Raw genomic sequence first — 22594 nt, 5'->3', positions numbered from 1 at the left:
TCTTTGCCTGATTAGAAATTGTTGACCTTGAGCATGTTTCTTACAGTATCTAAGCGTAAGATACACTTGCTGCTGTTATGAAGATCTGTTTTGAAACTTGCTTGCCTTCTAGCCAATGGATTTTTAGTGGAAATGTCCTGAATACACGTGTTAGACTATAAAAGCCTTGCATGGGAAAATAAAGGGGAATTTTTGCACAAGAACCCTGTGTCGTGTTCCTAGTCTGTGACAAGCAGCCCCTTGTCTTATGGTGCTGGCAGCAGCGAGACAAACACTGACACACTGGTACATATTGCCTGTTCCTGCCTGCTACCTCATTGCTACTGGGTGCCACTGGATGCCACTGTGGAGACAACAGGACTGCTCTCAATTCATGTGAGACCCCAGGGCTACCAGGAGTGTAGAGGTACAAAAGGAAAGCATGGAAGTGGAAAGAGAGCAGCACTCAAAAGACCACATCTTGCCCTTGCCTTGATTGCCGAGGATCGCCGCTTCGGAGCTGGTCCAGCCAGAAGCGCAGCGACTGATGGCGAGGTACAAGGGGGTTTCGGTCGCTTCCCTCACTCAGGGATCCCGGAGAGAGCAGAGTAGCCGGGCAGCTCTCGGCCGGGCAGTTCTCGCGAGAGCGGACGTCGCGGCGGGGGCGTTGCCAGGGCAACGGTTCCGCACCCACCCCTTCTTGCTTTAAAAAGCCTCGGGGAGCGACGCGTCGCTGCCCACCAGAGAAGGTGTGTGGGAAACACCTGGGCTTATCTGTCGAGGAGATTCAGTAAGCCACTCCTGCACGGAACTCCCCAGCAGGGACGGTTGTCATTGCCAGGGTGAGTGATAAGTGCGGGGCTCCTGTTAACGACCCGGCAGCGGTGCGGGGCAGTGCCAGCACTACGGGCAGCAGGGCGGGCCTGATCAGGCACACCCCGTTAAGGCTATCTAATAGTGTTGGTGTGCCTGCTGGTTGGCAATGCCTGCACCCCGGAGGAAGGCTAATAGCACAAGAATTGTGGAGTCCCAGGCGGAAGTCCCATGCTCCCACAGAAAAAACACTGCGGCCAAAAAGAGTGTGGAGACTCAGACTGAGGCCCCAACGCGAGATGCTAGTACACAGGTCGCTGGCTGTCATGAGTGCCAGAGCCCGGCCTTTGCAGTGCTGGGTGATGACAGTGGTAGATGTATAAGATGTGACCAACTGCATGACTTACTCAGCCTTGTGGTTGACCTGAAAGAGGAGGTAGAGAGGCTGAGGACCATAAAAGAGTGTGAGAAGGAGATTGACTGGTGGTGCCAGTCCCTATCGGCCCCGAGATCTGGGCGCATAACTGAGGCATCATGTAGAGCACGTCACTCCCCCCTGCCTCGTAAACAGGTGGGAGAGGGGAAGCGGCACGTGGGTGCGGGGAGCCGGCGGGCTGAAAGTGCTGCAGTGAGCCTCCTGTCCTCTCCTCCTCCTATGAACAATTCAAGAAAGGGGGAGGAGTGGAAACATATACCGGCTCGACAAAGTAGGCGTCCCCCATCCCGACCATCCTCGGCTCCCCAGGTGCCTCTGAGTAATAGGTTTGAGGCCCTGGAACTCGAGGGAGAGGTGAGTGGGGATGTAGGGGGAGGTCAACCTGTGAGGTTGCCTTGGGAAAAGCACTTGGCCCCACGCCTCAAGACTGCCTCTGCCCGGAAGGACAGAAGGGTGGTTGTTGTAGGAGACTCCCTGCTGAGAGGAACGGAAGGTCCTATATGTCGGCCTGACCCTACCCGCAGGGAGGTGTGCTGCCTCCCTGGGGCACGGGTCAGAGACATTTCTAGGAGACTTCCTGGTCTGATTCGCCCTTCTGATTATTACCCGTTATTGATAATCCAGGCTGGCAGTGACAAAGTTGCAGAGAGAAGTCTCAGAGCTATCAAGAAAGACTTCAGGGGACTGGGGTGGGTAGTCGAGGGAGCGAGTGTGCAGGTCGTGTTTTCTTCCATACCTTCAGTGGCAGGGCGGGATACCGAGAGATACCAAAAAACACACCTCATAAATAAATGGCTCAAAAGTTGGTGCAAATCCAGGGATTTTGGGTTTTTCGACCATGGGGAAACTTACTCAGCACCTGGCATGATGGCAGCAAATGAAAGTAGTCTGTCTCTGAGGGGGAGGAGGATCTTAGCTGAGGAACTAGCAGGACTCATTGACAGGTCTTTAAACTAGGTATGAAGGGGGAAGGGAGCAAAATCAGGGATGTCGAGCTTGAGCGGGTCATTCCAGGGCTCGTACCAAACCTGCTGGGCGACGACAGTCAAGTACGAAGGGATGGACTGGGGCAGGGGGGTGTTGGGGATGCTGCTGTTCTAGGGGAACCTAGACCATCTATAAAGGCGGTGCGATGGAAAGCCGAGCTGAAGTGCCTTTATACTAATGCACGCAGCCTGGGAAACAAGCAGGATGAGTTGGAAACCGTGATGTGCTTAGAAAATTACGACCTTGTTGCTATCACGGAAACGTGGTGGGATGGTTCCCATAACTGGAATACCACCATTGAGGGCTATCAGCTCTTTAGAAGAGAGAGGCTAGGTAGGAAGGGTGGGGGAGTAGCCCTCTATGTCAAAGAGTGGATAGACTGTGAGGAGCTTCCTCTGAGAAACAGTCATGATCAGGTTGAGAGCCTGTGGGTTAGAATTAGGAATGGGTCTAACAAAGGCCAGCTGGTGATAGGAGTATACTACAGGCCACCTGATCAAGGGGAGACTGTTGACGAGGCTTTCTTTCTTCAGATGCGGGAGGCTTCGTGCTCACGGGCTCTTGTCCTGATGGGGGACTTCAACCATCCGGATATCTCCTGGATAGATCACATGGCGAGTTGCAAGAGGTCAGGAGGCTCCTGGAATGTGTTGATGATAACTTTCTGGTCCAGGTGTTGGACAGACCGACCAGAGGTGAAGCGCTGCTGGACCTGCTGCTCACCAATGTGGAGGAAATAATTAATGGTGTTAAGGTTGGAGGCAGCCTGGGTTGCAATGACCACGCTCTGGTTGAGTTTGTGATCTCGAGAACTGTGGGCCTGGTGAAGAGTGGCATCAGGACCCTGAACTTTGGGAGAGCAAACTTTAAGCTGTTCAATAGACTGTTGGCCGAGATCCCCTGGGATGCTCTCTTTAAAAACAAAAATGCTGAAGAGAGCTGGTTACTCTTCAAGGACGCCTTCCTAAGAGCGCAAGAACTCTCTGTCCCACTGAACAAGAAAGCGGGCAGAGGAGGGAGGATGCCGGCGTGGCTCAGTAAGGACCTGCTGAGGGAGCTGAGGGCGAAGAAAGGTGTGTACAAACTCTGGAAACAAGGGCGTGCCACCTGGGAAGAATACAGGGATGTTGTCCGGACTTGCAGATGTGGGATCAGGAAAGCCAAGGCGCAGGTGGAACTGAACTTGGCGAGGGACATGAAAAACAACAGGAAGACTTTCTATAGGTACATTAACCAGAAGAGACAGGCCAAAGCGAGTGTACCTCCTTTGGTAAATGTAAAAGGAGAACTGGTTTCAACGGGCGAAGAGAAGGCCGAGGTACTGAATGAGTTCTTTGCCTCGGTCTTCACTTGCAGCCAGGACTCCAGTACTCCTTCCGTCCCTGAGCCCTGCATCCCTACACCTCTGGGTGGGGACTGGGGTGGTAAATCCCCCCCTGCTGTGAGGGCAGAGCAGGTCCGAGACCGCCTCATGAGACTGAATGTGTACAAGTCTATGGGGCCGGATGGCGTGCATCCCAGGGTTCTGAAGGAGCTGGCTGAGGTGGTTGCCGAGCCGCTCTCCATCATATTTGAGAAGTCGTGGCTGTCTGGTGTGGTCCCGGATGACTGGAGGAAGGGTCACGTCACTCCCATTTACAAGAAAGGGAGCAAGGAGGACCCCAGGAACTACAGGCCAGTGAGTCTCACCTCTGTGCCTGGGAAGATGATGGAACAGATCATCCTGGATGACATGCTTGATCACATGAGGAAAGGGCGTGTGATCCGTGACAGCCAGCACGGCTTCACCAGAGGAAGGTCATGCTTGACCAACCTGGTGGCCTTTTATGATGGAGTGACGGCATCGGTGGACAAGGGAAAGGCGACCAATGTCATTTACCTGGACTTGAGCAAGGCCTTTGACATGGTCCCCCACCACATCCTTCTCTCCAAACTGGAGGGATGTGGATTTGATGGGTGGACCACTCGATGGATAAGAAACTGGTTGAAAGGCCGCAGACAGAGGGTGGTCATCAATGGCTCCATGTCCAGGTGGAGGCCAGTAACGAGCGGCGTCCCCCAGGTATCTGTCTTGGGACCGGTGCTCTTTAACATCTTTATCAATGACATCGATGACGGAATCGAGTGCACCCTCAGCAAGTTTGCTGACGACACCAAGCTGAGTGGTGTGGTTGACACGGTTGAAGGACGGGATGCCATTCAGAGGGACCTCGAGAGGCTAGAAAGGTGGGCCCGGGTGAACCTGATGAGGTTCAACTCGGCAAAGTGCAGAGTTTTGCACTTGGGCCGGAGGAATCCCAAGCATCCCTACAGACTGGAAGGAGAGGTCCTTGAGAGCAGCCCCGTGGAGAAGGACCTGGGGGTCTTGATAGATGACAAACTTAACATGAGCCAGCAGTGTGCCCTTGCGGCTCGGAAGGCAAATGGGATCTTGGGCTCCATCAGAAGAGGGGTGGCCAGCAGGGACAGAGAGGTGATTGCTCCCCTCTACTCTGCTCTTGTGAGGCCCCATCTGGAATACTGCGTCCAGGTCTGGAGCCCCCAGTACAAGAAAGACAGGGAGCTGTTGGAGAGGGTCCAGAGGAGGGCCACGAAGATGATCAGGGGACTGGAGCACCTCCCCTACGAGGACAGGCTGAAAGAGCTGGGCTTGTTCAGCCTGGAGAAAAGAAGGCTGCGGGGTGACCTCATTGCAGCCTTTCAGTACCTAAAGGGAGCCTACAAAGAGGAGGGGAATCAACTCTTTGAAAGGGTGAGTGACAGCAGGACAAGGGGAAATGGTTTTAAGCTGAGGGAAAGGAGATTTAGGTTGGACGTCAGGGGGAAATTCTTTACGGAGAGAGTGGTGAGGTACTGGAACAGGCTGCCCAGAGAGGTTGTGGATGCCCCGTCCCTGGAGGTGTTCAAAGCCAGATTGGATGGGGCCCTGGGCAGTCTGGTCTAGCATTAGGTGGAATGGTTGGTGGCCCTGCGTGTGGCAGGGGGGTTGGAGATTCATGATCCTTGAGGTCCCTTCCAACCCTGGCAATTCTGTGATTCTGTGAAATCGCTAAATGGTGCTGCAAAAGAAGGCTGCAACAAGGGGCACAGCAATGGAGGGGTTGTGCACGAAGGAAGCAAAGCCTCATGCGAACTGGAGGGCTGCGGGGGCTGGCACGCTACTGGGGCCAAAGCAATGGGGGGGCGGGGTGGGGAAGGGGAAGCAGGAATGGGATCTGGTGGGGGGAGGAGGAGGAAAGCCATGTGGCTGAAGTGTGCAAGATGGGATGGTGCGTTTGCATGGCAGGTGGAAGGGTGGTGGGCTGCACTCGTGTGTGTGTGGCACAGGGGGTGGAGCAGAGTGCAGTGGCCAAGTCCTCCCTAGGCAACGTCAGGTGTCAGCAACAGCAGGAGAACCTCCAAGTTCCACTGCCTCCAAGAAGAACAATGCCAGGATGGCAGCTTGGTGGTCCGAAGCTGCATAGTTTCTACTCTGGACCAGCAGTAGTGCAGCAGCTCATGGAATGCCACTGGACAAATCAGGCCGTGCGCTCTTTGTCAATCTCTAATTGTGACTATTTTTTATTGACTACAACCAAACATGGAGTGCCAAGTTGGGTGGCACTCAGAACGCTGCCCTGTAACTCTGCGTGCTGCAGCCGCTGCCTTCTGATGATCTTCCTCTCAGTCCTTCAGCTGCAGCTTCTGCATCATCTCCACAAGGGTGTTCATTGCGGATGACTGGAAAGAAATAAGGCAAGTATAGAGATAGGACAGAAACAATCTAGGGCGATCTCATTAAGAAAGTCTGATCAGTAAACCTTCCAGAACGGCCCCATGCAGCACAGCACGTTCCTGCCATTCAGGTCACTGACATTCCTTCTCATAACACGCTGCCTATGGTAAGATTCATGCTCTGCTGGGGGAACGAGGTCCCAAAGGTCGCAGTGCCTGACATGGCAAGGCTCTTTATCACAGAAAAACCCTCCAGCCGTTACCAACAGTGTCCTTCTCAAGCCAGAGGAAGGCATCCAAGCTCCCCTAGGCAGCTGTCACTGACAGTGTGATTTCCTTAAACATACAGCTGGGTGTTTTTCTATTACATTGCTTGCCTTGGGATTCTGCAATATCTTTCATGTCTGACAGGCAGAGGCACTGAGAACAACAAGAGCCGTGTCTGTGCTCACCAAGGACTCACCTCTGCACGTGCAGCGGCAGCTCTCAGAGAAGCCTTCTTCAATTCCACTCTTCTCTCTTTTCGTTGTCTTCTTGCTATAAAGCAAGAATAAAACTGAATTCGTTCTGTCAGCAGCAAAACTGCAGAAACATGGGTACCATAAAAACAGATGGCAGAAAAAAGACAAAGGAAATTGGAAGCCTCTCAGTGAATGACATTTCCAGTGGAAAGGTGCAGAAGACTACCATGGAGTTAATGGAGTCGGGGTTACATACTGTGGCACCTCACTGCCTTTGGACTTTGTAGGCTTCAACTCTTTTCCCCTCTGCAGAGAAGGAAAAAGCAAAGCAAACCCTATGCAACTTCAGTGTGCTTGATAAGGGCAGCACCTACCCTACAGGGTGGGTACCACAGCACCTTCTTACCTCTTAGCTTGGAGCTCCGTGCTGCAGCAGGCCCAGGCTGTGCTGCTGGAGCCGGCACGCTGTCTCCGCTCTGACCCCTCGCTCTTTTGGTAGCAGGCAACTGCGCTGCTGTTTGCTGCTCTTCTTCCAAGCCCTTGCGTTTACATCCAGCCAGGGACTTGGAGACAGAGCGGGGGCACGCTGCAGGGGAAGGTCTTCTCCCTGAGCTGGGACCTGCTGTTGTAGGAAGCCCTCCAGCCTGGAGATGAGCTCTCTCAGAAAGGACTTCCTGCACCGCTTTCGTGTAGATCTTTCCATTGGGCTCAGCACCTATCTCTGGCAAGAAAGAAGAAGCAAGAAGATATAACAAGAGTCCAATACTACTTTCGGTCTGCAAAATGGGTCACAATGCTAGCACATCTCATCTGCAGTGTTCACAGTCACGGATCTTAGGATCGTGGATGAACTGTGGGTTTGTATTTCAAATCAGCACAGGAAAGGTAACTATAAGTCCCGGGGATTAAGACCCCAAGCAACACGCAGTGAGAACAGTCCCAGGAAGAACAGACAGAAAGCCTAGTTAGAAAGACAGTGCACCAAACCCAGATGCCTGTTGTGCGTCTGTACCTCTCTTGGGTGCCATGTCATGGTCTGTAGCTTCCCCCTGCCTTTCTGCAAGGCTGCGCTTCAGAGGAAGGCCACTGGCATCAGCTTCTGACAGAAAGGAAACAAGAAAGACATGAAGAACATCTCTTTGGAGGAAGACTTTAGCACAGTCAGACACAAATTTCTGGTCTTCAAGCATAGTTTCTTCCATTTGCCTTTCTGCTGATTCAACACTGTGCCATTTCTGCAGTCAACACAGATCTGCAGTGTCCTTTCCTCTCCATCACACACAGCCCTGCATGCAGCCCTATTTAGAGGCAGGTACCCACACCACAGCTCACAAGAGCTGCTTACCTGCGGAGGCTTTCCGCTTCCCCCCTTGCCCAGCACCATTCCACAGACGCGCAGGCTCCGTCCCTACAACAAAATACAATTTGCTGATTTAACAGAAACCAGTAGCCTGTAGAAGTATTGTCCTGTCAGACCAAATCCATCCCCAAAACAACAAAAAACCAAAAGTCTCATTCTTGCTCAGATGACAGCAGAAGAACCCCAGCCTCCCTGACAGCTCCATTTGACAGAGCAGAGGTGCATCACCAAACAAAACACTATCAGGTGCAAAAGTTGAGACACATTTTGTGGCTCTAAAAGGAATTCACTCGACTCTAAGCATTTATATGCAGACTTCTGCCTCACTGCTGCCACCAACTGCCGCTGTCGGTCTCTCCAACACTTCCACAGTGGCTTATTTGACATCCCCTGCAGCACTGCACCCACTCAGAAGTAATACTCAAAATTCATTCCTCCATCCTTCATAACAGAGGCCTCAAGAAACTCACTTTTGCGTGGCAGTAAGGACGCTCTGTTCCCATCGCGTCCCTCTGCGCGCTGCAAGATGCGGTTGGATCTCCGGCAGCCTGCTGGCTGCTGCTCCCAAACACGGGGAAGCGCGCTGCGCTGCTTCTGGGGAGAGAAAGGAAGAAACGTCAGTGGGAACGGGCAGCCAAGGTTTGCAGAGAGGTTCCAGATTGTGCCAGAGATAGATTATCAGAGTGCTGAGAGATTAATTATCACTAAGGGAAAATACAGCCTAAGCCATGTCCACGTCATTAGCCCAGACTGTCAGCAGGGAGCGCAAAATCCAAGTGGTTTTTGAGGTGACAAAGGACCAGTAGGGCTCCTCCTGCTCCACCCCTTCCCTTAAACATGGGAAAAAGAAAGAAACATCAAGCAAAGGAAACCCAGCCATACCTTTCCTCTCACAGAGCAGGAATTAGAACCACGGTCATCTCCTTGCTGAGCCATGATGGCTGAAGTGTCAGAGGAAGACTTGCAAGGTCTGAGGGTTCTCTCCACAGGAACCTCCTTCGCTCTTAGAAGGAGCTGGCTTCACTCGTTCTTCAACTGCCTTGATCTCCGAGTTCTCCTTTTGGACAGGAACCCTTACAGAAAGTATCAGCAAGTGAAAAATCATGAGGAAGAAGCATTTTCCCAGCTTTCTTCTGCTACGCAATGTAGTCTCTTGAGGAGGGCAATGCATGGATCTCAGCTGTCTGCAAGAATTGCCCATCACTAGCTGCAGCTTGTGTCTGACTGCCATGGCTTCTGTCAGCAAGTGCCCCCAGGTCCCCTTTTCCCCCACAGGTGTGCTGACCGTCCATGTGCCCAGCTGAGCACCCGGCTCTCTGCCGTGACTTCAGCGCGGTTTGCTGAAACACCTGCTGGGTATGGCACACCAAGCAATCCATGGAGCAGTGAGACACAAGTTGCACTCTATGAAGTCTGCACTCTGCTTCCTTTTTTAGGTCTGACATGAAGGTGGGGGCCTGGCAGCAATTTTCCAGGGGAGGAATGACATTTCGTCATCCTCACCGAAACATGGGATGGAATCTCAAGAAGAACATGTTTCCTCTGGAAACAGCCATTCAGAAGGGCAGCGCTGGAGCTGAGAACTCCTCCCCAGCCCAGCTTTTCTGCTGAGACATCACTGGCAACCACCCAGCACCAAACCCAGCTCACCTGGTCAGCCTGCTCAGTCTGTGCTGTGCCCAGCTCACACACACCGCAGTGGTGCTTCCAATGGGCTCTCACAGGGTGATCTCTCTCAAGAAAAGCACAGAGCTCAGTCTCCGTGTGCAGCACGCTCACGAGAGCACCAGCTCTGCTCACCAGCTGTGGCACAAACGCTCCCACCCCAGCAACCATTGTGACCTCAGAGAGTGCCTGCATCACTTCTGTGCTTTCATCATAAGCAAAGGGAGTGGTCACCTCCTAGATCCAAATTTTAGGAAATCAACACCAGGGTCACCCAGTGGGGTGAATGGGGTTAACTGAATGGGGGTTAATTGAAGTAAAGCAACAGAGAAGTGAACATGACTCTTATGCAGCCCAATAAAAACTCAATATGGCCTCGTTGTGGTCAGTAGAGTCCCAGAGGAACTAGTAGGAACTGGGAGGAGTGCACACCAGTATAGACCAGAAAAGTCCAGTATGGCTAAGTAAAAACCAGTAAGGACCAGTATGGCCTCAGAGTGGTCAATGGAGTCCTATAGGAATCAGTAGAAACCAATAGGAAGGCACATCTGTGTGCCCTGGGGCCGGAGCTGGCCTGTGCCTCTGGCTTTGGGCCCCAGGGCTGGTGCCGGCCTCTCGGGCTGCAGATGTGGCTTTAGGCCCTTGGCCTGGTTCCGGCCTCTCGGGCTGTGGCTGCACCTTCAGGCCCCGGGGCCGGCGTAGGCCTTTGTGGCTGTGGTTTAGACCCGAAGCTGGTGCTGGCCTCTTGTGCCTGGCTTTAGGCCCTGGAGCCGGTGTCAGCCTTTCAGGCTGTGGATTGAAGTCCTGGGGACAGTGCCGGCTTCTCCAGCTTCGGCTTTAGGCCACAGCAGTGGTGCCAGCCTCTCTGGCTGTGGTTGTGGCTTTAGGACCTGGGGCCAGTGCAGGCCTCTCCAGCTGTGGCTTTGTCTTTAGGCCCTTGGCCTGGTTCCGGCTTCTCTGGCTGTGCTTCAGGCTCAGGGGCTGGTGCCGACCTTTCAGGATTTGGCTTTAGGCTCCACAGCTGGTGCCAGCCTGTTCGGCTGTAGATGTGGCTTTAAGCCCCATCTGGTCTGGTGCTGGCCTCTGTGGCTATAACTGTGGCATTATGGCCCAGGGCTGGTGCTGGGCTCTCTGGCTGGAGCTTCAGACTTCAGGGCCAGCGCAGACCTCTCTGGCTGTGGCTTTATACCCCAGGACTTGTGCCAGCCTCTCTGGCTGGGGCTGTGGCTTTATGCCCCAGAGTTGTTGCTGGCCACTCTGGCTGTGGCTTCAGGTCCTGTGGCCACTGCCAGTCTCTCTGGCTCTGTTTTTAGGCCTCAGGGCCAGTCCTGGCTTCTCTAGCAGCATCTTTAGGCCCCAGGACGTGTGTCAGCCTCTCTAACTGGACTGTGGCTTTAAGCATTTGGACTGGAAAGCACTCCATGGCCAGGCGCTGCTCAAATACTGGGCCTCCATTTCCTCCTGGGCATCCACACGTGCTCTGAGTCTCCTGCAGCTTTCTGCAGGGTTTGTAGCTTCCTGCTGAGGAGCTCCTCGTGTTCTTCTGCAACTGCCCCCCAACATCACTACTGCCTCCCCTGGTACCGTACTGGGAGATGCTTCAGAGTCCATTAGCCTGCACTTCCTTCCTCCCATCAGCAGCTGCTCCTACACAAACCTTCATTCACACTGGGATGCCGTCCACTTCTAGCACCAGCTGACCTGCAAGACAGAGGATTAGCACAAATGCAGAAGCCCAAGGCTGTGCCACCACCATGTGCTGCAGCCTTGGGAAGTCAGCTACAACTGCAAACTTTGTTAAAATTAAAACAGGCACCGTAAATTAAGTATGACTTCTGAACTGAAGTAATTGCCACAATCAGAAATAAATACTGAAATCGCTTACTTAACTGTAGGTGGTTACTTTTGAATTCTTTTGTTTTTGGGAAAATATGAACTTGGAATTGAAGGATACAAGAAAAATGAGGAGCACTTGGCAACTCAGGCAAACTGAGCAGTGCAGGGAAGATTGTTGCATTTCTTCTTCTCCTGGCCCAGAAATGAATTTTCCTAGCTTAAAATGAAAAGAGAAGAAGAGCCTGACATAGAGTAGACACAATACAGTCTCACATCACAGGTAGAAACTGGAGAGCTCTTGTGGCACAGAGCTCAGGACTGTAGAAATTAAGGTTGCCTCTAAGCTTTAAAAGAAGATGAAAGACAAGGTTAAATGCAAAACATTAGCAATTCCTGCAGAGCACATCACACAGCTGTAGGCACCACCTGAGAGGTAACAGTCAGGTGAGAAAGGAAAACCTTACTATGTGAACACAGGGACAAGCTACTCTCTTCTTCTGGGCCTTTGTTCCCAGTGAGGATTTCCCTCAAGAGCGCTGCTCAAGCTGCTGCTGTCTCCAGCTGTTGGTCACTTCTACCTGCTGGACGCTGTGCCCACAGGTCATTCTGCTTTGGGCAAAGCCTGCTGGCTTAACTCCAAACCAAGGTCACAGGCCACGTTAATCCAGCTGGTTTATCTGAAAGGGCTCAGAAGCCATGCATGGGATCCTTTCTGCTGGTGGTTCTTTCCAGGCAAGAACCTCCGCTCTCAGATCAACAGCCAAGAGCTGGAAGGCAGAAAAAGCTTTCCAATCCCCATGGATGTGGCTTCTGCAAAGACAACAGCTGCCTACTCTTCAGCAGGGTGATGCCCACCCAGCAAAGCACTCAGCCAGCAGATGCCTTTCCTTACACTGACAGAACTGTCCCACATTTGTGCAGTCCTTGGTATTGCATTTCCAATCCAAGTTCACATATACCTCAACCATTCCTGCTGTGTTAGTTTACTTGGATCCCCAGTTGGGGCTGTAGCTCAAGAGGTCAACGCAACAGAAATAACACAACATGCAACTGGAAAACACATCTCAAAGCCGAGAAGAGCCAACTCTCTGACCTTGGGCACAACTGGGCACCAAGAGCCAGGCCTTGCAAACTTGGCTGATCTGAGCATGCGGGAGGGGGCTGGCAATCAGACCAGGAGTCTCCATTTCAATTGCAGTTCCATGTAGAGAAGAACACCAAACAGTAACAGGTGTGAATGAATTCATTCAAAAGCTGCACAATGAGTTTGTTCTTTATTAAAAAAAGCATGCATTCCAAGTCAAAAAGTAACCGCGGGAGTTGATATCAATGGAAGCTGTTCTTATTCCTACACCTCATCCTCTTACCACAACTTTCCTTGCCTCATCCCTTACCCCAGCTCCTGGAAAATGCCCACAGACTTAAAGTCAACTCTCAAATCCATAGGACTCCTTTCACATTACTCCATTAATAAAAGATTGCAGACTTGTTTCATGCACTCAAACTGATCGAGCAGCGGTATCACCATCACTCGTAACACACGGAAGCATCCAAACCCTGAGGATTTTTTTCCCCTCCACCACCAGGTTCTTCTTAGCACACAAGACTTCTCTTGCTCCTATCAAAACAACAGCCAGCAGTACAAAGCAAGCAGCCACCGAGGACTTTAAAAACAAAGCCTGATCCACATAGCATATCTGAACCTCACAAGAGGCCGACTGTAGGCAGACCTGGAGGGGTGACAAAGGACAGCAAGAGGCTCAGTGACAGCATGGTGACAACGCAGGGCTTGCGGGGCCGGATGACAGTCGAGTCCCACCCTCTGTGTGGTGCTCAGTGTACAGGGAATAGTGTCATCCAAGACATGGTGACACACAAGTGATGGTGACACCAGATGACGATAACAACAGTGACAGCCAGGGATGGGGACACTGCGTCATGGCTGTTCCACATCGAGGTCACCTTGTGTCATGGTGTCACCTGAAGACAGTGACACTCAGTGACACCCAATGGCATCCAGTGAAGGTGACACCCAATGATAGTACCACCAACGATGATACCACCAACCCCATGTCACACCCCATGTGTCCCCCCACTGTCCCCAGCTCCCTCCCTGTAATCCTCCTCGTCACCTCTTCAATGAGGATGTCACCATGCTGCAGTTGTGCCACCAAGGCAGGGGGGACAGCTTGGGACAGTCATGGACAGCCAGGGTGACAGCGTCACCAGGCTCCAGGAGCTGTAGGACGCTGATGGGGCTCTCGAGGTAGACGGGTTGGTATGGCCCCAGGTTCCACGGTTACAGTGACAGTGAGAACTTCGGGGACAGGTGGTTGTCCCGGTGCCGACACTGCTGACGGTTGTCCTGGTGTCACCTGGTGGCCTGTGGGGAGTTGTTTCTGTGGAGCTTTGCACGGAGATTTAGCGAGAACCATCCATTTCTGAAAGGAAGTGGCGAAAAAAATACAACAAAATTGACATAGTATTTATTTTAATGGAAACAGATATTTTTGGGGACGATCCCATGGGGACAAAGCAGCATAAGAACGTGTCACTATGTGAGGTTGTCCTCAAAATCCCCATTCGAGAACTCTGGAACACTCCAGGAAACCCTGGGCACCCTCTGGTCACCCCAACAAACCCTCTGGGACATCTCTAGACCCTTCTGGATGAGTCCAGGATCCACTAGACACCCCAAGACACTTCAGGAACATTTCCAGACCCTTCCAGAAGACTACAGGACCATCTGAACCCACCGGAGGATGCCCCCAAAGCGTGTTCCAAGAAGGGCAACACAGCTGGTGAGGGGTCTGGAGCACAGGCCTGATGGGTGGGGGCTGAAGGAGCTGGGAGTGTTCATTGTGGAGAAGAGGAGGCTCAGGGCAGACCATATTGCTCTCTATAACTACCTGAAGGGAGGCTGTAGTGAGCTGGGCTTCGGCCTCTTCTCTCGTGTAACTGGTGACAGAACTAGAGGGAATGCTTCAAGCTGCACCAGGGGAGATTTAGGCTGGACGTTAGGAAATACTACTTCTCTCAAAGAGTGGTCAGGCAGTGGAATGGGCTGCCCAGGGAGGTGGTAGAGTCACCAACCCTGGAGTTGTTCAAGGAACATTCGGATTTTGTGTTGAGGGATATGGTTTAGTGAGAACTATTGGTGATAGGTGGATGATTGGACTGGATGATCTTGTAGGTCTTCTCTAACCTTGGTTTTTCTGTGATCTTCTGTGATCTTCCCAGTCCCCAGTCCTGCCCTGTGCTGGTGTTCTGCAACAAACAGCAATCCAACACACTGTGTCCCTGTAGAATCACAGAATCGTTCACGTTGGAAAAGACCTTCAAGAGCATCGAGTCCAACCACAACCTGAAGTACCCCAACTCTAACAACCCTCCTCTAAATCATGTCCTGGAGCACCACATCCAAATGGTTTTTAAACACGTTTGGGGATGGTGACTCAACCACCTCCCTGGGCAGCCCATTCCAGTGCTTAAGAACCTTCCTGTAGAGAAGTTTGTCCTGATATCCAACCTAAACTTACCCCATGTCTGTGTGTTCTGTGGAACCCCACAGATGTGACAGTGGAGTCTGGTTCTGCACTGGCTTCTCAAAGAAAACCAGCGCACGGTATCAGGAGCGGAGGAGGAAGCAGATGATTCTGCCACTGATGCTGTCATTGCGCGTCCCCCCCCAGGACTCCCACAGCTTCCTCTTCCCAGCCCCGCTCAGCTCCTCGCGGGCTGCAGACGCTGCTGAGGCTCTCGCACTCCACGGCCGTCATCTTCTTCTCGTGCTGCCGGACCGCTCTCTGCAGGGCTGCGCTGAGTTCCTGCCGCTGCAGCCAGAACCGCAGCTCCCGTGCTGACGGATGGAGGAGCTCCGTGCTGGCACCCACAGCACGTGGTCCCCGGGCTGCCGGTGGCAAGGCAGGATGCTCCCCTCCCTGTCTCCCATCGCCCCTCAGCTACGGCATCCTCCTATAATCTGCCTAAGGACCCTGCAGAGGGCTACAGACAGGCCGATCGATGGCTGATGCCAGCGGCACGAGGTTCAACATCACTCAATGCCGGGTCCCGCACTTTGTTCACAACAAGCCCAGGCACCGCTGCAGGCTTGGGGCAGAGCGGCCGGAAGGCCGCGTGGAGGAAAAGGCTCTGGAGCTGCGGGCCGACGCTCGGCTGAACGCGAGCCAGCAGCGCGCCTTGTGCAGGCGGCCGAGAAGCCCGCTTTACCGGCAGCAGCGAAGGCAGCAGGAGCAGGAGGCGATCGCCCCGCGCTCAGCCCCGCCCCGCACAGCGCCGGCCTCGGGCCGGCACCGCGACCGCCTGGAGCGGAACGCCAAGGTGCCCGCGGAGCCGCTCGTCTCCAGCGAGTTCCCCAGCGCCACCGCCGGGCCGCGCCGCCCGCCCGGACGCCCCGCTCCCCCACCTGCCGGCGGCCGCCAGCCCGCGCTCGCCGCTCTCCAGCAAGGCCCGCACGGAGCGGGGCGGAGCGGCGCGGGCCCGGCCCCGCTGAGGTCCCCCACATCCCCGCCCTTCTCCTCCCGCAGCCGCAGCCGGGGCCCCGGAAGCGGAGCGGGCGCACGATGGCAGGCATCGCGAGGGCAGCGGGGCCGGGGCCACGGGGACGCGCGCGGTGATGTCGCAATGACGGCGCGCCCGCGGACAGAAAGGACCCCGCGCGGAGCGCCCGCCCCACTCGGCGAACCGACCAATGACAGAGCGGAGGAGGCGGGGCCGAGCGCGGGCTCTCCGCCAATGGCGGCTGCGGACGCGGGGCCGCCGCCATGGAGATGCTGATGGCGACGGCGGGATGGCGGAGCCACGGGGCTCCGCGCGGGGAAAGCGGCGGTCCGCCGCCCCGCGTCCCCGCCGCCGCCCTCCCCGTGCCTCAGGGACGCCGGGCGGTCAGGGGAAGGCGGCGCGGGGGCACCGTCCCGTCCGTCCCCCGTCAGAATCCGGCTGCCCTCGGAGGAGGAACCGAGCCGTCCTCCGTCGTTGCGGCGAGGCGCTGCCGGGCTGCGAGAAGCGGCGGCTGACCGCGAGAGGCGGGACCCGCCCGGTGTCCGGGAGCGGCTCCTGGCTGAGCCGGGCAGCCCCGGAAGAGAGGGAGCGATCGCGCGGATCGAGGCGCGTTCGAGCCCGGCACGGAGTCCGACCAGCGCCTTCGCTTCTCGCTCGGCTCCAGTCATCGGCAGCGCTGTGCTGAGCTGCTGCCCCGCAGCTGCAGTCTCCAAGCGCCGTTTTCCATCTGGTGCCGTGGCGACTGTGCGCCCTCCCTCATTGCAGCGCGTGAAGCCATCCTCGTGACGACAGCGCATGCGTGATGGCGTCCCCATGGCGACAGCGCCTCAGCGCGCCTGCGCCGCTCCGTCGCTGTGGCGCCGCGCCGTCCCCGCTGAGTGACGTCACCAGCCCCGCGACTGAGGAGGAGGCGGAAGTGGGGCGGCGCACCCCGGGGCTCCGAGCGCCGCCTCAGCTTCTACAGGTGGGTGTTCGGGGGGGGCACCGGGGCGGGGCCGGGGTTAAGGGGGCTGGGGGCCACGTGCCGCTCTGCGTTGGCCCCGCGGGGTCTCTGTGGCGCTCGGGGCTTCCGCTCGGCGGGGGCAGCTGCCCTGTGTCTCCCCGCCTCCCCCGCCCCGTGTATTTCACTGCCCTCCTGCCCTCCCCCCGCCACTGGTCGCCCACAACCTCCCCCGTCGCTCTGTGTGACCCCCGGGGTTGCGCCTCCCCTCCCCTTTTTCCCCCTTTCAGTTCCTCCATTCTGATCACTGTAGTCCTCTTCCACCCCTCCTGTCTGTGCCTCCCCCGTTCTGACCCCCGGGGTCCACCTGTCTGCCCCCTCCCCCTCCCGATCCCTCATTGCCACGTGAGCTCAGGTGCATCACCAACTGCCCCAGTACTTTACCATCACCCAGACCCGCAGTCACTGCGGAGCCCCGTTTGCAATGAGGATCTGGAGAACCTCTCCCAGCCATGGGGAAGTTGCACAGCAATGCATCCATCCCACGGTGAGGCGTCCAGAGCCGCTGCAAGCAGCTCCAGCCTTTCTCGCACGGAATAAACCAACGTACGGAGCGGTGTGGGGGGACAGCCGCTGCCCTCTTTCTCCTCGTGGCTTTCTCCCCGCAGCCTGGCCAGGGCTCAAGGGGAACGAAAGGAGTCGTGCTGTCAATCCTGCTCTAGCACGGGCCTCTTTAGCAAGACTGTCTGCCCAGCCCCTCTGCGTCGGGCTTCATCGGGTAACGAACACAGCAGCAAAGCCGCCCTCGGCTCCTCGGGGAGGGCCCGCCGTCCTCGTGGAAACGCAGCGTGACAGCACGCGGGTTCCAGCAGCACCGGCGCTGTGACTTCCTCTGCCCGCCCTGGAGCCGCAGCCCGCGAGCTTTCCCGGCCTCGCACACTGAGCAGCCGAACCTGCCATGCTGCACGCGGTCCCTCCGGGCAGAGGCCCGCCAGCTCTGAGCCTCGCCCGGCCGCCGCTTCAGCCGTGGGGAACGGCGGCACGCAGGCTGAGCCGGCCGCCATCGGCGCGGGGCGACGGCGAAGGCCCGGCCTCTCATTGGTCAGCGCCGGCGCCGCCCCACCACCGGCCTCCCTCTCATTGGTCAGCACCGGCGCCGCCGGCTCTCTTCTCGCTCCCCTTCCCTTCAGCTCCCTTGCGGCGTCTCTCCCCTGCCCCGTTCCCGTCCCCTGCCGTTACCTTGCAGCATCTCCCACCAGTTTCCTTCCCTTCCCCTCCCTTGCGGCGTTTCCCCCCAGTCCCCTTCCCTTCCCGCATCTCCCTCTGGTCTCCTTCCCTTCCCTTGCATCATCACCCCGGTTTCCTTCCCTTCTCTTCCCTTACAGCATCTCATACCGGTCCCCTTCCCTTTCGTTCCAGCCTTTCCCCCTGGTCCCCTTCCCTTGTAATGTCTCATCCTGGTTTCTTTCTCTTCCCTTCCCATGTGGCAAATTCTCCCAGTCCCAATCCCATTCCCTTCTCTTCCCTTACACAATTTCCCCTGTCGCCCTCCCTTCCTATACGGCATTTCCCCACAGTTGCCTTCCCATGCCTTCCCTTCCCTTATGTCATCTCTCCCATTTCCATCCTTTCCCTTCCCATGGGGTGTCTCCTCCTGGTCTCCTTTCTCTTCCATTACCTTGTGGCATCTCCCACCAGTTTCTTTCTCTTCCCTTCCCTTCCCGTTGCCCCTTGTGCAAGTCATGGAATCGTGCACCATTAAGTTTCATTATTACCATCAGAACACGCTGGATGTGAGAGTCACCTTTTTTGCCCCGTTAGTAGGCCATGACAGAATTGGATCTCCTCTGAAAGGACTCTGGGTTCCCACTGCTGCTGTGTGTGTGTCCCTGCATGATCCCTGCTGGATCACAGAACCCACAGGGTAGGAGGAGAGAAGCTTCAGACGAGACAAGGGGCATCGAGGTCAGCTCCTGGACATCAAATCACGTGCCTCAGAGCGTATTCCTCCAGCATCTCTGGATGCTGCCTTCTGACTGAGAGAACCACCAGGGAGTGTGTCATCAGTGACAAAAAATACAAAATGAATGTCTTCTGGTATTGCTGGAATACAAAAAAAGCCAGAAGGGGCAAGACAAGAAGCGAGACGAGGTAAGGGGAGGCCAGAAGAGGATGGCAAAAGAGGTGAGGTGAGATGAGGGGATGCCAGAAGGAGAATCCAAAAGAGGTAAGACAAAAGGCTAGAGGAGACAAAGGGGGATGAGAAGGGGATGGGAGAAGGGGATGCCAGAATGGGACACCAGAAGGGGGTCAATAAGAAGTGAGATGAGATGACACCAGATAGGGATTCCAGAAGGGGACACCAGATAGGGCAAGATGAAAGGTGAGATGTGATGAGGGGAGGACAGAAGGGGGCACCAGAAGGGGCGAAACAAAAGGCAAGACAAGACAGGAGGTGAGGCGAGATGAGGGGACTCGAGACGAGGAGTTGGCAGCAAGGCTCAGCTTGAAAAAAGGACCATGAGCCCAGGTCCTTTTTTCAGCCGTAGTTATTTAACTCTTGAATAACTTCCCAAATGCCCCTGGGCTTGGCAGAGTCCCCTGGCACAGGCTGAGCCTGGTTTGCAGCCAGCTCGTACTTCGGCCCCAGGGCATGGGAAGGAGCCGTGGATCAGGGGACAGGCACTGAGTGCTGGGAACCCAATGGCACCGAGCCCCAAGCCACCAAATCAAGCATCTGGTACTTGCCTTCTGTCTTCCAGGACCACCTGGAGATGGTCCCTATATCAAGGATTTGTCCAAGTAGGTATGCCAGAGTCCTCTTAAGTCCTGTGAGGCACCAAGGTGAGAGACCGATCCCTTGGGGCCCTAGGAACATGACATCTGGGGACACTGAGAAGTGAGAGGCCAATGGGGACATGGACAGTGGGGACATCATGGTGATACGGGGACATCGTGGTGACATGAGGACAGGGGGACACATAGAAGCAGGTGGGTGACAGGGACATCAGAATACAGGACAACAAAGACACGCGTCCCTGGCAGTGTCCACTCAGCGCCCTTGTTGCCAAGCAGGAGATCGGGAGTGAATAAAAATCTGGCAGTGGCAGCTGGGTTTCCTTGTCATTTACTGCTGCAAAACCCAAAGACCATGACTTTTAGATCTTTGAAATCTCAGAATCGTGGGGTCTTAGACTCATAGAATGAACAAATCATGGAACCACAGAATCACAGTATCGTAGAACTATAAAGTCAAGGAGTCACTTGGGTGTGACAAGACCCCTACAGTCTCATCAGGAGACACGTCATGTATTTTCTGCTCATAACCAACATCAGGAGTCACCATGTTACATCCAGAAATCTGCATCGTGAATCTGAAACGGCAGTAGTGCTGCCTCTGTCCATGAGGACAATTTGTCCTTAGGACACGCAGTCAGGCAATCAAAAATTTGTGTTGGGGTTTGGAGTCACTGGGCTGTGTGCCTGAGTTTCAGCAGAACAAAAGGTGTCCTACTGGTTTTGTTCCCGTGATGGTCCAGCCTCCTGTCATGGCTTCAAAGAAAGTGACTCTTGTTTTATCCAGATGAAAAGAAATAATAAAATACTGATAAATGGCTCAGAACTGTAAATGGCTCAACGGTTCCTCAAGGAAAAGCGGTGTGCTAATTTTAAGTGTTATGTCTGGCAGAATGGATAGCTGGTCACGGCCTTGTGGGACGTTTCCCATAGATAAGAGAGCTGCTGTGCTCTGAAAAGATCACTTGAATGTCTGCTTTGGAAATTGCCCAGAGAGCAGTCAGCTGGAAGAGTTTCCTTTGGGCTGCTTCTGCTCTGCAGCGTTTGTCAGGGAGCTTATCAGTGCTGTGTTATTTGCTGTATTTAAATACAGACTGACATCACACTTAGGTGAGGTGAAGACTGTTTTTAAGATAAAGGCAAAGCAGGTGGGTGATACTTGGTAGTAACTTCACATTAAAGGTTCCACTCAGGAAAACCCTCTTTGCTGGTTTGATGATATCTAAAAAGGAATCCTAAGTTCTTTGTGACTGTACAATGCTGAAACGTAAAGTGTGATGGGGTCCGAGGTTCTCAGGCTGCTCAGCCAGCAGCTGAGCATGGAATCATGGCTTCTTTTAACTTGGAAAAGACCTCTCAGGTCATCCAACCATTAACTCAGTGCTGCCAATTCCACCGCTAAACCCACAGCCTGTGACATGTCACCATATCTGCATCATGTCACCCTGCTGGGCCCCGGGCTTGTGGTGCTGGGGAGTAGGTGCGGGGACAATGGCATGGCACATCCTTGGTTGGGCTTGATGTTCTTAGAGGTCTTCTCCAACTTAGTTCTTCCGGGATTCTAGGACAATAGGACTCTGGGATTCGGGCATGATATTAGGATTCCCCCCTTTGGGGCTCGGTGCCATTGGGTTCCCAGCACTTAGTGCCCTTCCCCTGATCCCTGGCTCCTTCCCATGCCCTGGAGCCAAGGTAGGGGCTGGCTGCATGCCAGGCTCAGCCTGTGCCAGGGGACTCTGCCAAGCCCAGGGGCATTTGGGAACATGAGGGGGGTCCCAAGAGAATAAATGCAGCCCTGGCTTCTTGCAGCCTCACCCAGCTCCCAGCGTACAGTGGAAGATGAAAGCAGTTGCTGTCATCGTGCTCCTGCTCCTCGCCTCCATGTGCCTCCAGGCACAGGCTAGGGTGTGCAGACGGGTTCTTGGTAACGGGCTGGCTCGCAACCACTTTCTCCTTGGGTTCCCTTGCTTCCTGCTCTTTGGGTCCCCTCTGTCCCCTTGGTTTCCTCGCTTTGGGTTCCTTTGGTTCCTTCTCTTTGGGTCCCTGGGTTCACTTGGTTTCCTCTTTGTGAGTCCTATTGATTCCCTTTCTTTGGGTCTTCTTGGTTTCTTCTCTTTGGGTTTCCTCTTTAGGTCCCCTCTGTCCCCTCTCCTTGGATCCTCTCGGCCCCCCTTCTTGGGTCCCCTTGTTTCCTTCTTTGGATCTCCACCTTCTGGTCTCCACCCCCAGCCGATCCCCACATTCCAGGGACTCCAGATGACATGTGGAAGCAATTGGGTCTGTGGGAACCAGTAGGGATTTTCCCTTTAAGACCAAGGGGAGGCCATATGGGGTTGTTGCGAAGGCATCACCCGCTGCCATATGCTTTCCTATTAACTCCAACCCAAACTGTCTCTCATCCTCCTTCCTCAGCTCCTGGTGGGAGCAAGCGGAGCTTTTGATTTAGGAGTGAGTACTACGGTGCCCTCAGGAGGTGCCTCCCATTTGGGGAGCCCCAGGTCCTCAGTGGTTTTTGAGGAGGTTCTGGTGCCCACTGGGATCTCCTCATTTCTCCCACTGCAGCTTAAGTTGCTACGAGGAAAACGGAACTCCCATTCCCTTCCCCCTCTGCTGGTGCTCCCAGATCCCGTGGTTGTGAATCTTCCTATCAAGGTGAGTGACACTGGGGGACCCCTGTATCCTGCAGGGTCCTGGGCTGTGGGGGGACCCCAAATCCCTCTGGACTGGGAGGTGTGGAGGAGATCAAAAAGGATCCAAGAAGAACAGTGTCATCCCTGTAAGGTGCAGGTGATCGTCGTGGTACCATAAGGACCCCATAAGGTCACCCAAAGAACACAAAGGGTTCTGGTGCCATACAGACCAAATAAAGTGACCATAAGGTCACCGCCTGCACTTTGACTTTCAGGATGAAACACTGGTGCTGTCCCCACCATGTTCCATAAGGACTTGATCATCCCTGCATATCGCCACCAGATCTTTGAAAGAACACAGTCTGTTTTCCCATAAAGAAACACCAATAAACACCGCCAGCAAAGCTCCTGCGTCTGTGTGTCCCTCTATTCTTGCATCCATCAGTCCCTTTGTCC

General features: G+C 54.8%; 1 protein-coding gene, 1 long non-coding RNA gene and 1 pseudogene across 10 annotated transcripts; 1 reads left to right on the top strand and 2 right to left on the bottom strand.

Moving 5' to 3' along the window:
• Positions 1-5387: 5387 nt before the first annotated feature.
• On the bottom strand, positions 5388-15317 carry LOC149911889 (zinc finger CCCH domain-containing protein 11A-like). 7 transcript variants are annotated; one of them, XM_090133126.1, is made up of 10 exons: positions 14161-15317; positions 13384-13692; positions 9401-11116; positions 8633-8823; positions 8221-8344; positions 7736-7798; positions 7403-7489; positions 6797-7111; positions 6393-6466; positions 5390-5935 (listed from the first exon to the last, which is right to left on the bottom strand). In XM_090133126.1, the coding sequence occupies exons 4-10, from the start codon at positions 8684-8686 to the stop codon at positions 5879-5881; spliced, it is 774 nt and encodes a 257-aa protein (XP_089989252.1). In that variant the 5' UTR covers positions 8687-8823; positions 9401-11116; positions 13384-13692; positions 14161-15317; the 3' UTR covers positions 5390-5878. The 7 variants fall into 7 exon arrangements, with proteins under 7 accessions (XP_089989256.1, XP_089989252.1, XP_089989253.1 ...); XM_090133127.1 differs by having other exon boundaries at positions 14791-15317; XM_090133130.1 differs by lacking the exons at positions 13384-13692; positions 14161-15317 and having other exon boundaries at positions 5388-5935; positions 6382-6466; positions 9401-13374.
• Positions 8700-16569, bottom strand: LOC149911888 (uncharacterized; annotated as a pseudogene).
• LOC149911887 (uncharacterized) lies at positions 16454-22545 on the top strand. Of its 3 annotated transcripts, none has more exons than XR_016462737.1 (3): positions 16454-16736; positions 22071-22160; positions 22414-22545. It is a non-coding gene; the product is annotated as an uncharacterized LOC149911887 (long non-coding RNA). The 3 variants fall into 3 exon arrangements; XR_016462738.1 differs by lacking the exon at positions 16454-16736 and adding an exon at positions 18440-18939; XR_016462739.1 differs by lacking the exon at positions 16454-16736 and adding an exon at positions 21641-21956.
• The last annotated feature ends 49 nt before the right edge of the window (positions 22546-22594 follow it).

The sequence above is a fragment of the Phasianus colchicus genome, unplaced genomic scaffold, assembly GCF_987193195.1.
Source record: "Phasianus colchicus unplaced genomic scaffold, bPhaCol1.hap1.1 HAP1_SCAFFOLD_53, whole genome shotgun sequence".
Classification (NCBI taxonomy): Eukaryota; Metazoa; Chordata; class Aves; order Galliformes; family Phasianidae; genus Phasianus; species Phasianus colchicus.
The sequence above is the reverse complement of the archived record's forward strand: the minus strand, read 5'-3'. Positions and strand labels throughout refer to the sequence as shown.